The following is a 14,093-nucleotide window of genomic DNA, read 5'->3' as shown; positions in this document are numbered from 1 at the left end:
GGCCATGACAAGGACTATCCATTATGCAAGCTCTGCAATACATATGGAGGCCGAGGCTCTTCGGGCTGGATTATTGCTTGCTATTCCTGAATGCTTCACTGAAATGGAATTCGAGAGTGATTGTGCTACGCTTGTTATCCTCATGTCAAAGGAGGATGATGATTTCTCACCAATTGGTCGGGTCGGATAGTGGATGATTGTAAACGGTATGCCGGTTCACTTTCGCCATATATATAGACAAGCAAACAGTGCGGCCAGTCGTTTGGCACACCTTGCTAGTGTTAGATGTGTAGATGATTTTTGGTTAGATGAGCCACTTGTTATTATTCCGGATGTGTTCTACGAGGATGTCGTTGATTCTGTACGGGGCTTTGATCTAATGTCCTCCCCGGTGTATTCTATTTCATTTATTAATAATATGTACGGGCATGAGGCATGGGGCAGAGCCTCCCAGTTAGACCGCGTTCCAAACTCCTATTAATAAAGAAAAGAAAAATTCGCCTCAATGAACCTCTTTTATTATATATCTACTAAATTAATTATAAGATTGGAGGCCTTGTGCAGCTGCAGCAGTTGACCTACCCCTGGGCCGGCTCTGTGTGTTCTGATATCTCAACTCTTCAGTTAACCTCTATCTTGATGGGGGGAAAAAACAACCAAACGTGTAAGACCAAAAGATTCACCCAGATACTTTGCAATCTACAAAAACTCAACCCACCCACAATCAGACAAACTGCTTCAAACCAAATATAAAAAGTATCAACAACTCACCTTAAAGCCCAAGGGAGCCGATCGAGTAAACGATTATCTCTCAAAAGCTGCAGTCGCCGTGGGACTTGCAGTAGTAGTGGTCGACGGCGCCGGAGAAGATTGTATGATCGTCCAACCTCGATTTTTGAGTTGGTTAAGAAGTTTAAGGGTGGGAAGACCTTTGGTTCTGTAAAAGTGGCAGAAACGGGGTAAAGAGGAAGAAGAACACTGTTGAAGAAGAAGAAGAAGACGCTATGATTCTTTTTATGAAAAAGAAGAGCTACCGAGCACTCGAGAATTCTTTGATTTCTGTCAACTTTTATTTGCAAGTTTTATTGATTTTATTGTGATAGATTTGACAAGTAGGTAATGTAGGGCATCATGTTTATGCATGCATGCATGCCTTATTATTGTTGGTTTGGCTAGTGTCATTCCAAACACCAACTTTTGTTTCATCTTATTAAGCAAAAGATGACAGATAAAGTGACGGAGGTACCAAATTGTTATTTGTATTGAAGGACAGTTCAATTTTAGTCTTGATGACCCTGAAAAAAAGTTTTCGGATTCGTCACGTTGTTATGTAGGAACCTCTATCCAGTTCACCTAAAGCAGCATTACAACTCTTCCTAATCAAACTAATCACGCTTCTCAAATGGAGATGTCATGTAAAAAGTAAGGAAATTACATGTATAAATCGCTTTTGAACACCGTTAATTTTAACCATCACCTTATTACATGAATACTGACGAACAAGTATTAAATGTAAAAAGAATAATAATGAGCTTCTATGTTTTTAAGTTTATTCCGACTTTCTCTGCAGTTGAGATGATCGCAGACATCTAACACGGGATCTGCACAAAATATTTCTCTTTATTTCCAGATTTTAACGGATTTATCATGACTGGCTGAAGCGACCATCCTTGTAACTGGTGACTGTGCCAAAGCTGATATTACACAGTCATGAGCAGCAACCGTCATACACTTGTTCTCAGCCATGTTCCAGAGCTCCATTGACTGCAAGCATGAAGAAAAAACAGCATCAACAAGTTGGTCTGGATGATTGAAAGAGATAGACGATCCCTCCACAAATGTATACGGAACAGCATAGGTAGTTTCCACTTTATTTTACATAATTTGGATAAATAAATCACATTCGATTTGTTTAATTTCCGTATGATATCTTGATGCAATTAAACAGTGGCCAGATGATATTCTAAGAATGTAAGATATCTCAAACCTACACAAAATTAGCGAGCAAATCAAATTTCATTCACATCACCAAAACAAAGCAGAACTCACCTGGTAGCCTCCGATGACCAAGAGAGTGGAGTAGCTTGGATGGAAAACACAAGAATGGAACATGTTTCCACTAGAACTGAGCTCGTGAATGCACTTCCCAGAGGATAATGACCACACTCTGACTGACTCTTGACTGACTGAAGCCAAATAATCTCCATTTGTATCCCAACAAAGAGAGTGCACCTCTGTGGAGTGGCCCTGTAAAGTTCAAAATATTGGTGTTGTCTGATTAGTAACAACTTATGACAGTATAACACACTTTTTGCAGGTAAACAGATCAATGAAACCATTAAGAATTTAGTGAAATAAAGAGCAGCTAATCATACCTGCAGTGAATGTGTCTGCCTATCACTCTCAGCATCGAATATTGACACAACATTCCCAGATGCTGCAGCCATAAATTGTCCAATTCTTGGCTGGAACCTCACCTGTGAAGAACCTCCCTGCATCATTAAATGCCTGAGATTTAGTAACAAAAAGAAACCAGAATTACTTGCAACTTTCAAAGAAAAGTAGAGCCCAGAATTTGACCTTAGAAACACGAATGCACGAATACTGATTAATATTCCAAAAGCGAATCTCATTGTTCGTGTCACATGAGCAGAAAAGGTCAGTCTTCTTAGGGTGGAAATCAAGTGACCTTACATGTGAGGTATGTCCTTTATATGTATGTAAACAATAGCTTGGCTGCAATAATGAACTCAAACACTTCAGAAATCAAAGAAAATAATTTTCAGCCAAGGTGAACAATATATTTCAGTCACAATCCAGGTTTTCAATTGTGAAAAGAAATGAAGAACCATGTGGAGCAACAAAAAATTATTCATGGTAAAATTAACAATATTAGAAAGCAATGGAAGCATAGAATTTACTTCAGCAGCATCCCAAAGTCGCACAGTTGTGTCAAATGAAGAAGTTGCCAACTGAGTTGAATTTGGTCTAAATCGAACATCAGTAATTATCAGGCTGTGATCCTCGGGTGTGCTTTCAGTCTGTAGTGTTTCCATATTCCAAATAACAACCTACTAACATCGAACAAAAAAGAAGATAAGACTCTAAATCATTCTGTTTCTTATTACTAAAGAAGTTTTTGATTAGTATAATTTCTAGTTGTTTCAGTCACGAAGTCAATAGTATACAGAGTCTTTTATGGAATATTTGTTAACCATTTTTTGTCATCTGATTGTGGCCTTTGGAAAAGATAATTTAGATTATTATTTCTGTTTGTCGAAATAATATTAAACTCTAGCCAGCTTGGTAACAATTATTAGATTAGAAGTAGTTAAACCAATTTCACAAATAAATAATTTCCTTATAACAAAACTATACCTTCTTGTCATGTCCAGCACTGGCCAATAATTTTCCATCTGAAGAGAAGTGACAGCAGACAACTTTGCTACTACTTTTACAAATTGAACCGACTTCTTTGAAGGAAAAATCTGAGATGAAAGGAAAAGAGTCATTGCTGCAGGCATTTGGATTAATTAACACTGTTTAAAGCATGGAGTCATATATTACCCTTTGAAGCTTCTGTGGAATGTGCAGGGTTCCGGTTCAATGTACCAAACAAATCCCTTCCATCTCCATCATCATGTGACAAAAAGGATTCCACATTGTCCTCTAGGGAACCAACATCTCCAAATTGGTCAATGTCTTCCTGCAATTGAAAATTTAGTCAAAAGGATTTTCCAGAGTGACTTGGAGAAACCTATTTCACAGTGGTAAGTACAAATATCTGAAAATATGCTAAAGCAGCCATACTACATAAACCAAGTAGAAGATGGACTTGAGCCATTAAAGTGAGAATCCCAATTTGACACAATGTTATAGTAGAGGTATACATGAAGAAAAAAAATGGATACGCAGGGTAATCTGGACATCAACCTTTGTAGTGAAACACAGGATAAAGCGTTTTAAGAAATGTCATTTAAAACCTCAGATAAGAATGCATGTCCTGCTAATAACTCCCTACACTAAACAGTTTTACCAATTTGACACCCAGCATAACATGGGTCCAACAAACAAACATACCCAAATAATTGGACCATGTTTCTTTACCATCATTCATACATGTTTCAATCAATATATTATTGTAAAGGTATGAAATTAGGTATTAATTTCTTGTATTAAACAATTATCTAAGGCAAAGAGTAGTGCTTGTTGGATCTAAACTGGAAAGTAACATGTGTGGTGTCATGAATATCCAGATTATCCTTCCAGCTGTAGATCATGAGTTACATCTATTAAATTTTATTTACCAGCTGATTTGTGGATGATGCAAGGCCACCTGTTCCATCCGTGCCATACATCATCAAACTTTTCGGAACGTTGCTAGGATTCGGAAAATTTCCAGCCATAGCAATTCCGTCTCCAGGTGTATGAGTGGATGGAGTTGATGGTTGGGAATTAGATGAAGGACCAACTGTATTTCCTGTACCGGTACTGTTAGCAGCTCCAGAGGATGAAGGCCCTTTCCTTTTGCGGTTATTCTTGAGTGATAAAAAAACCATTAGTCATTACTTTATCTTATATTAGTTGAGGGTGTTTTTGTGTGTAGACTTGCTAGAATATAATGAGGTTCATGTATAAACTTAGAGTCTCAGACAATATATACATTCAACACATGACCTATCAATTTTTTTTTTCTTTCTTTCTTGAGAAGAACTTTAATAATTCTTTAAGTTCTAGCAATAAGGCAAATAAAAGAATCATTATTCAAGAAAAGGAAGTATAACCTGCTGTACTTGCTGAGGCTGCAAAGGATCCTGTTGTTGAGAAGAAGAGTGTTGCATCTGTGGCATGTTTATCTGGTTGAAACACAACAAGAGTTAAGAGAAACATCACCACTATGTTCAAAGGATATTTAATGGGTTATTTGTCATCAGGTTCCATATAAGTGTTAGTGTTTGGTTCCAGCTTAGTAGTCAAATTCAAGCCGTTACATATTAGGGTACTATTACATAAACATAAATAGTGCACTTCTATCTTCTCAAAGAGAGCAGTCTGAGAAAATTTCCTAGCAGATTTTATCTTTCTAAGGCTCATTTTGATGGATCATTGATGCCAAAGGAAATTATAAGCGCGCAAGTCTTGAATCCCCCGTCTTCTCCTTCCTGTATCTCTCAAGCCTCTACTCCAAACTCCACTTAGGTTTCACTAACCTTTGTAAAGTCCACATAATTAATCATAAATCAACAATATGACAACTAGCATTTCAACCTGCTTTGTATCACAGCTCAAGTCAATATACACCCATTTTGTAGGTTAACCCGTCCTTAAAACCTAATCTTAATATTGTTCCAGTCCTCTCAACAAGAAAAAGAATTTCCACACATCTCTCTCTGGCACACAGTATTTACTATGGACCCAAATTTTGTAGAGAGTTTACTCATGCTCAATTATTGACTGCTTGTGTTGGATGACAGCATTCATCTTTTGTTGACACTACAAACAAAAGATTATAAGTTCATTCTATCTAGATATGCCTTACATAGGATTTAGCCAGATTAGATTCATATATAAAAGAGGCCCCAAATATCATTAGTTGCATAAGTATTGAACTGCATTGAAGGCAAGAGAAAAGGGCATGAAGATTCTACAGAGATTGAGATTAATCTGACAGAAGGAGAATACTCTTAAACTTTCCAGGTGAATTATGGGATGACATCTTACCTGCGAAGTTGTTTGCATAGGAGAACCTAGAGATCCATTGTTTGTGATAGATTGGCCATCTTTAGAATTTAAATTTCCCCTGGGCAATCCCCTCATATCTCCATAGCCAGGTGTGCTACCAACATTGCCTTGTGTCTGAACCTGTGCTAAAAGCTGTTGTTGTTGCTGTGAGAGGATCTGAAACTGTGTTGCACCTTGCAAGAAAGGTTTTTGAACTTGTGCACCTAAACCTGGCCGCATTTGGTCGATGCCCTGTATATATCAGCAGATATCTCAGTTTTAAATCAGTCCTGACTAATATTTATGGCATGAATCCCTAGGACACAAGATGCAGAATCAAACTCACTGTTAATGGCCATCCCTTTAATGGAAGACCACCGACTCCTGGGTTCAAACCTGTATTCAAAAGAAAGAAAAGAATAAAAGAAAAAGTTATTTCAATCAAAATGAGAAAATTAAGAAATATAATCAATTGTGACATGAAAGAACACAAAGATATGACTTCTTTAACATATCTAGAAGCATGTTGCATGTTAACTCAGTTTCACATAAGATAAATGAATGTTGTCTAGTTCAGAGTAGATACTTGGGGACCAAGACATGCCAAATAAGAGCCTGGCCTACTATTTACTGCTGGTACCACAGCATCAAGACATAAATATGAGGGATTGTCAGCTAGTAAGTCACCTGGATCTCTAGGAAAATTCATCTACATTTTCCACAAGTCCCTAAGACCTTGTTCTCATTACTTTTGTTATAAAAGAAAGGCTGACTATACACAGAATGATCAGTTGAGCAATATAGTCGTACTTGAAAGTATTCTCTTCTTGGTTAGAAGAGAAGTTATGGAATCACAAGACTAATCCCACAGCAGTAAAACCTGGGCCGTTTTAGTCCAAAATGAAGTCTCCAAGGTATAATAGTTAATGTAGAGTTTTATTAAGATCATCTATTTCAGTATTGTATTCTTAAGAGTCTTAATTCCTAGTGTAAGTCTAACTACATTTAGTACTCCAAGGGTCTCTTTATTTAACGCCTCTTTAATACTTCTTTTGGCGTTTTATGAGTCAAAGGGAGATGTATCTGAAGCCTATAAATAAGACTACATCTTTTGACCAAACTAGATTCCAATTAAGTTATCTTGAAGGTAATCTGAAATTACAGTAGCAATAAACCTTCTCTTTCTTGAAAAACTATTCTAATTGTAAATCTTCTTATCTTCTAAGCCTAACCATACTGACACCCTCCCTTGATTTGTCCTACATCACATCTACCTCACATGAAATGGAAAATGGTGTTAGGAATGATGAGGAAAGAACCAAACAAAGTAAGAAAGTGAGATAAGCAAACAAAAAGAGTCTAAAGTTCTTCATCTCCTACCGTGTATACTATGAAATGTTATAGCTCTTCTCAAAATTCTGAGATTCTTTTAAGGATCCAGTGAATCATACCTGCATTTCCTATCCCTGGTCTTGGCTGCATCATTCCTTGTGCATAAATTGAAGAATCCACAGGCAAAGATCTCTGAGAGGCAACCATGTTAACTTCACTCTTTATGTCCTGTAGACAAAGAAGAAAGAAAGCTTTATAATACAAAAAAGGAAAGAAAGGAACAAAAGCAGCACGCATGATGTTGAATGAGTAGTTACAGCAGTCTGTTGACTTCGAGCTTGGATTTGTTGTAATGCCGCATTAACACTACCAGGGTTTCCTTGAACCAACTGACTGTTTTAGTAAGTGAAACCAAGAAAAGAAATAAGCTACTGAAAAAACTATCAGAATACTGTTATACAAATAAGATCTTCAAGTTGTTACCCAGGATGGTTTGTTGTTGATTTCAGCAGGGCCACTCTAGCATCAAGGAGTGGTTGGGATGTCTCTGAATCTATTTGATTGGGGTGTTTCATACGTTCCTCATACATTTTTGCAGCCAATGCACTAGTAGTAGATTGCCCAAGCATTCCTTCAGAACTTAGTGAATTTAGGGGACCACCAAGGGGAGGATTAGTAGGATTTCTTTGCAACTGAGCTTGGCGCATTAGTTGCAACTGCTGCATTTGCAGCTGTTGTTGCTCTTTTGTTTTAATTTGTTGTGCCTGCACATCAACACCATATGAGCGGATAAAAAAGGTCAAGAGAAAGCTCAACATTAGCAGCACAACAATTAACCTAGCGGCCACATCTATACCATCGAATCTAAAAAGTCACCTCTATATAAACTGCCGCAGACTCGGAATGTTTATCGTTTGTCCTCGCAATAAAAATGTCCCAGAAGACAGACCACCATTCAAAAAGAAACCCTCCAGGTGCATCAATGGCTGCACATTATACGTAACAATTAAACTCTCTACTCCAAGCATTGCATTTCAACTAGCCAGTAGGACCATTCGAACTAATCTCATTACATTACTAAAGTAAACTACAAGAAGCATAATAAACAAGAAGTAAAGATGGAATCTTTTCAGCTATAGATTAGTATATTCATTACCTACTGGATCGGGCGCAACCTTCCCTTCGGTCATGAAAGACTTAGCAGTGGCATGCAATTCCTTCTTCATTAGATAATCGTAAATGTACACATCAAGCCTATAAAAGATATCAAATTTATCAAATTCAACAAAAACCAACACCATAAACATAAGTTAAAGAAACTAAACACAGTGAAGTAGGTACATCTTATCTGCTTCCCAATTACTCTGGGCCATTTCTTGAGGTCAAATACAAGCCAAACTGCCCAGAATCAAGAAATCCAAGACTATCATCAGAAACATAAAGAATTGAAATTTGGTAATTCAATTGGCGATTCGATGAATTCGAAGTGGATTGCATTGATCGAAACAAACCTGGGGAGGAGGAAATTGATGGATCAGAGGACACTCGGCCCAAAATTGCAAGTGTTGGGAATTGGGAATTGGGAATTGGGAATTGGGAATTGAGAGGTGGGGTTAGTGAATTGTGATCACTAATAAGTCCATGGAGTTCCAAACATTCCCATGTTTTAGGGAGTGAGTGAAGTGAGCAGGGCAATTTGAACATCAACCGAAGCTCAGCTTTGCTATGGCTCCGAACCTTAGCCGAGCTTTACTAGCTCCGAACCTCAGCCTTGGAACCTTTGACCAAGGGCGCCTCTGGCTTTGGGAGTTTTTTTTTTTTTTTTTTTTTTTTTTTTTTTTTTAATTATTAAAAATGTAAGCTTATTTATAATCCAGTGGAGATTATACAAAATGACTCACCCGTTTGACTGACAAAATAATTATTTTTTAAGGAAAATCAACATTTTTGAAAAACAATAAAGCGCATCCAAAACTATCTATATCACCTATGCCACCATCCCGCATGCGCCTCCACCAGCAGTAGCACCACCGCCACCTACCTCACGCTAGCTAGTCGCACCGCCCTTCCTCAGATTGGAACCAAACCAACCAAAGCTTATCGGTTTCAACAATTTCGATCTAAACCTAGTGGATCTCAGCAATGCCACCATACTGCAATTACCATCTACGACCTCTGATCCGATGACCCTGCCTTCCAGCCATCTACCCGCCGCATTCCTTTGCCATTAAATTCTCCAAGCGCCCTGAACAACAACACCATCACCCCGCAGCCTTATTCTTTGCCATTAAATTCTCCAAGCGCCCTGTACAACAACACCATGCCATCACCCTGCAGCCTTCACTCCAACTGGACCAAGGGAGTTTTTAAATATGTTTACTAGCCAAATATGTGTGTATCCCCATTATCCCCATGGTTTAATATTCAAGTCGAAATAGAAAAATACTTACATCCAAACCAGTATGTATGTGAGCATTCAAACTCTCTCTTAATTATTTGCAAACTTTTGGCAACGTAAATCCATGATTTAACCGTTCAAATATTAAATCAACCTGTAAAGATCATGGCTACAAAAAATGAATGCAAACAAAAATCGTTTACTTATTCGATTGCATTAAAAAATGAACAGTTATTGCGAAAGTTAGCAGTCTCATGATCAATCATCCATTTATTTAATCCAATCGACTAAGTAAATGATTTTTGTTTACATTAATTTTTTGCTGAGAATATCTTTAATGATCAATTTAACTTTTGAACAGTTAAATCATAGATTTAGATTGTTGATTGCGTATGCAAATAAGAGAGAGTTCGGATGCTCACACACATATATTGGTTCGGATGCAAGTATTTCCCATCGAAATATTAGTAAAACCGAGATTGTGAAGTTCATGATTCATAAGTTCGAACCTCATTAGCATATCGGATCAATGAGGTCAAAATAACAATAAAGAAAAAAAAATATTGATAAAAAAAATAATATTTTTCAAAATATCTTTGAAATCTGTAATTTAGAAATGGCACAAGTTAAAGTTTTTGCTGCAAGCACATCCTAATTTTGGAATTTCTCATGTTTACTGTAAACTATAGGTTAGCACATACACTCGTTATCCCTATTGGCATTGGTAAATACAAACTAAATATATTTATTCAATCAAATTCCATTTCAAATGTAAAAAAAAAAAAAAAAAATCTACACTAATGTAAAAACAGGCCTGAATCATACTATAGATACATTTGATGTTTTATACTTTGATCAGTTTATGTGGTGCGTGATTTGTACTGTTTTAATAGGTTGGTTATGAAACACAAGTAGTCCAAATAAGGTGCATTCTTGGCTGCCACTAATGACCAATCCTACTTCTCCATGTTTACCAATTGCCAATGAGAATAGGTCATGAACCTGGTGGGTCGTTCATTGCGCCTAAAAGAGGTGTTGGGATTTATATAGAAACAATGGCGTACGTGGCTTTCTCAGAACTCGGGGATAAATTATCCATCCGGGATAGTGGTGATGGCTTTATATGTTGTCTTTCAGTACTCTAGCTACTAAGGAAAAGAATTATAATCATGATGTTGAGTACTGTTGCAACCCCGTGGAACATAGCCGGCATCTCAACACTGTGAGGCCCTGATCGAATGTCCTCCTCCATGTTTACATAAAATCGCACTATAATTCTAATTTGCATCTTCAACTTGGTTGTTTCATCAAACCCAAACCATCCCTTTCCAATTCTTAATCGACCGATTAACCCAAATGATCATCCCCGGCCTTCAATATAACAAGCTACCCAGATGAGAGAACAGTGTCAATGCCTTTGCTGCATGTGGAGAGAAGAGACCATGAAACCCTAGCTAGTCCTTTTACACACATAAGCTAGCCCTAATACGTGTTTATGATATATAATGCAGGGCGGTTTGTGATCTCAGTTTAGAACTTAATTACGCTAAGTTGTGGTAATGGGAACTAAATTATTGATAAGTGGGAGACTTATTAACTATTAAATGTGATCAATCTACCATGAAAATCACAAATATATAGATTTTATTTAATTCATTGAGAGAGAGAGAGAGAGAGAGAGAGAGAGAGAGAGATGAAGTTATTTCTGGTGCAAGATATATGAGAGGGTATAGTAAATGTTTGGTTGCAGCATTAATGGTACCGTAAGTAACCCATTGAATGAAATCACATTCACATTATTAGAAGCTAGCAAAGACCCAGAATAAGTGAACAACGTATCCCTGATCGAGTTTTCACTTTAAAAATTTCCAGCTCGAACTTGGAAATTGTTGCTGCAATGAGTTGACCTTATGTATCCTACAAGCGAAAAGTGTGGGGAAAGAAGAAGAGGCTAGCTGGGAGATAAGATTCAGGCATATAATTTATATATGCAGAGTCATCAAGAAACCCAAATCGAATGGACAAGAAGAAGAAGAGGGCCTCTATGTTTGAGTTGGAGGGTGAAGGGCAGTTGGAGACATAACTAAATTTATTACCTGCTGCCCCAATGGCAGATGAGATTCATTTACTCCATTCAAGCGTGACAGTTGGGTCAATATTATTGTACCTAGTAGTGGACCTCGATCTCCTTCAATCCACTTTTAACCTATTAAATTAATCTAACCTGCCTCTTACTCGTTTCACTATATAAACCCTAACCTCATTGCACTAGCTTCTGCACTGAAACTAGTGAGCTCTGCGCTGATAATTAACAATGAGGGTCAACATTTCAGCTGGCTGTGTTGTGGTGGCTCTCCTGTGTGTGTTTCTTGTGAGCGATTCGGTTGTGGGTGATGAAGATCCTAAGGTTAAGGACGATAAACACTTGTTTTTTAAGCGCCCAGTCCCGCATTTTGTTAAGGGAGGAGGCCTAGGTGGAGGCATTGGTGGAGGAGGTGGCCTAGGGCATGGGATTTATAGGAAGGGGTTTAAGCATGGAAGATTTCCTCGAGGTGGACTTGGCGGCGGTCTAGGAGGCGGAGGTGGGCTTGGCGGTGGCGCAGGAGGTGGGTTAGGGGGCGGTGGTGGCCTTGGAGGCGGGGGTGGTCTAGGGGGAGGTGCTGGAGGTGGGTTGGGAGGCGGTGGAGGTCTAGGTGGAGGTGCAGGAGGCGGTTTAGGCGGAGGTGCTGGTGGAGGTTTAGGTGGTGGAGGTGGACTTGGACATGGTGGGGGTCTGGGTGGCGGAGGTGGACTTGGCCACGGTGGGGGTCTAGGTGGCGGAGGTGGACTTGGACATGGTGGGGGTCTAGGTGGCGGAGGTGGACTTGGCCACGGTGGTGGTCTAGGTGGAGGAGGTGGACTTGGCCATGGTGGCGGTGCTGGAGCCGGTGGTGGGTTTGGTGGTGGAGCTGGAGGTGGAGGTGGAGCGGGAGGTGGTGCAGGTGGAGGCTTTGGCGGTGGTGCAGGTGGCGGGGCTGGAGGAGGTGTTGGAGGTGGTGCTGGTGGAGGGGGTGGGTTTGGGGGTGGTGGAGGAGTTGGTGGTGGAGCCGGTGCTGGAGGAGGGTTTGGAGCTGGTGGTGGAGTAGGGGGCGGAGGAGGTGGAGGTGGCGGATTTGGTGGAGGTGGCGGAGGTGGTTTTGGTGCTGGGGGTGGGGCTGGCTTCGGTGGTGGAGCTGGATTCGGAGGTGGCGGCGGTCACTAGCTAATTAACTCGCGAGTTTCTGCTCCGACTGCTGATTAGCTACGTTAGCTATGTTCCTTTCTTATAAATGTTCCTTATTTTGGAGTTTTATTCTTCTTTCCTCTTTAGTACTGCAATTTCTAGTTCAATCTATGAATGTCCTCTTCAATCTTCATGCAAACGAAGAGAAAAGTGTATTCTTTGTGCATGGGAATCATTTTGTTATTTTACATATAATTTCCCCATTATGTAGCACTGTCAATTTATTAATTTTAAACGAAGATAAGTGTTCATTACGGTGGTGTACGTGATCAATATTGTAAAAATGTATCATGTGCCAGACTTCCATTATCGTAACTAGCTAAGCATGTTTAGAATTCAGTTTGGTTTTGCTAAAAAGATGACGTTTATATATATCACCGCATTAAAGGAATAAGACACTTAGGCCTCGTTTGGGTCACAAAATATAAATCAATTCTCTTGTCTTTCCCATATGGGGAATGGAAACTAAAGTTTCTGTCAGGTTTCATTTAATATGTTTGGTAAAGTAGGGAAAGTATTCAGGAAAGGAAAATAAAAATATATCAATGTTTCAATAATACCATTGTATTTTAAAATAAAAACATCATAAAAATTCAAAAGTACACCAATTTTTTATGCAAGACAAGGTATTGTTGTCTAAAATTTTTGTAATAAATGCTGGGAAATGAGAAGGGAAAATCAATCCCATGGGGTCTAATAAGTGGAATGATTTATGCCCCCTACATTCCCCCCTGTCAAGAAAATATTTCTGGAGTCCTCAATTCTACGAACCAAACGAGGCCTTAAATGAATAGGCAAATACCCACTCAAGTTAGCAAATTTTTATCCCACGTCAAGAGTAACAACCTTAATCTTTTAGGTCATCATCTAAACGTGATCGAGTTGGTGGTGTACAAAAACTCAAAAAAAAAAAAAAAAAAAAAAGAGCAAAATGTTTGAGTGTTAAAAATAGTATTGATACTCAAAATTGCCATCTTTTTTTTTTTTTTTAGGTAAAAACAGATAAGAGCTTTATTAAACTAAGTAGGAGGAGGAAGCTCCTTTAGTACAATGTCGCGGATGCAATCCAGAGTTTCTTGAATCCAATACATAGTCTGCTCGAATTCAAAAGCTAAATTGGCTAATCTATGAGCTATCTTGTTGCAAGTACGAGGAGTATAAGATACATGGACATGCTGCAGCTGTTGCAGCATGAACTAAATGTCCTCAATCAAAATACCATACTCTGTATGATTGGTAGAATTGCCATTAATGTCTTGGACAGCTAACAAACAATCAGATTGGATACAAACCGACTGGAAGTTATGCAGACTGAGTAGTTGCAGACCCGCTTTGATAGCTAGAAGTTCAGCATGTAAAGCCGAGCTGACGAAAGGAGCT

General features: G+C 38.7%; 2 protein-coding genes across 2 annotated transcripts; one reads left to right on the top strand and one right to left on the bottom strand.

Moving 5' to 3' along the window:
• Window positions 1-1,416: 1,416 nt before the first annotated feature.
• Window positions 1,417-8,834, bottom strand: LOC133709646 (transcriptional corepressor LEUNIG_HOMOLOG). The gene is made up of 19 exons (XM_062135455.1): window positions 8,643-8,834; window positions 8,565-8,612; window positions 8,395-8,451; window positions 8,210-8,307; window positions 7,930-8,039; window positions 7,537-7,817; window positions 7,371-7,446; window positions 7,173-7,281; window positions 6,068-6,117; window positions 5,722-5,973; window positions 4,785-4,856; window positions 4,308-4,538; window positions 3,568-3,706; window positions 3,379-3,488; window positions 2,922-3,071; window positions 2,581-2,736; window positions 2,376-2,492; window positions 2,050-2,247; window positions 1,417-1,764 (listed from the first exon to the last, which is right to left on the bottom strand). The coding sequence occupies exons 3-19, from the start codon at window positions 8,424-8,426 to the stop codon at window positions 1,621-1,623; spliced, it is 2,325 nt and encodes a 774-aa protein (XP_061991439.1). The 5' UTR covers window positions 8,427-8,451; window positions 8,565-8,612; window positions 8,643-8,834; the 3' UTR covers window positions 1,417-1,620.
• Window positions 8,835-11,669: 2,835 nt separating this feature from the next.
• LOC133712650 (glycine-rich protein 23-like) lies at window positions 11,670-12,919 on the top strand. Its single transcript, XM_062138761.1, has one exon. It carries the CDS (start codon window positions 11,766-11,768, stop codon window positions 12,690-12,692), a length of 927 nt encoding a protein of 308 aa, XP_061994745.1. The 5' UTR covers window positions 11,670-11,765; the 3' UTR covers window positions 12,693-12,919.
• The last annotated feature ends 1,174 nt before the right edge of the window (window positions 12,920-14,093 follow it).

This window comes from Rosa rugosa, chromosome 5 (assembly GCF_958449725.1).
Source record: "Rosa rugosa chromosome 5, drRosRugo1.1, whole genome shotgun sequence".
NCBI classification, from domain to species: Eukaryota; Viridiplantae; Streptophyta; class Magnoliopsida; order Rosales; family Rosaceae; genus Rosa; species Rosa rugosa.
This window is presented reverse-complemented; position numbering and strand designations above follow the sequence as displayed.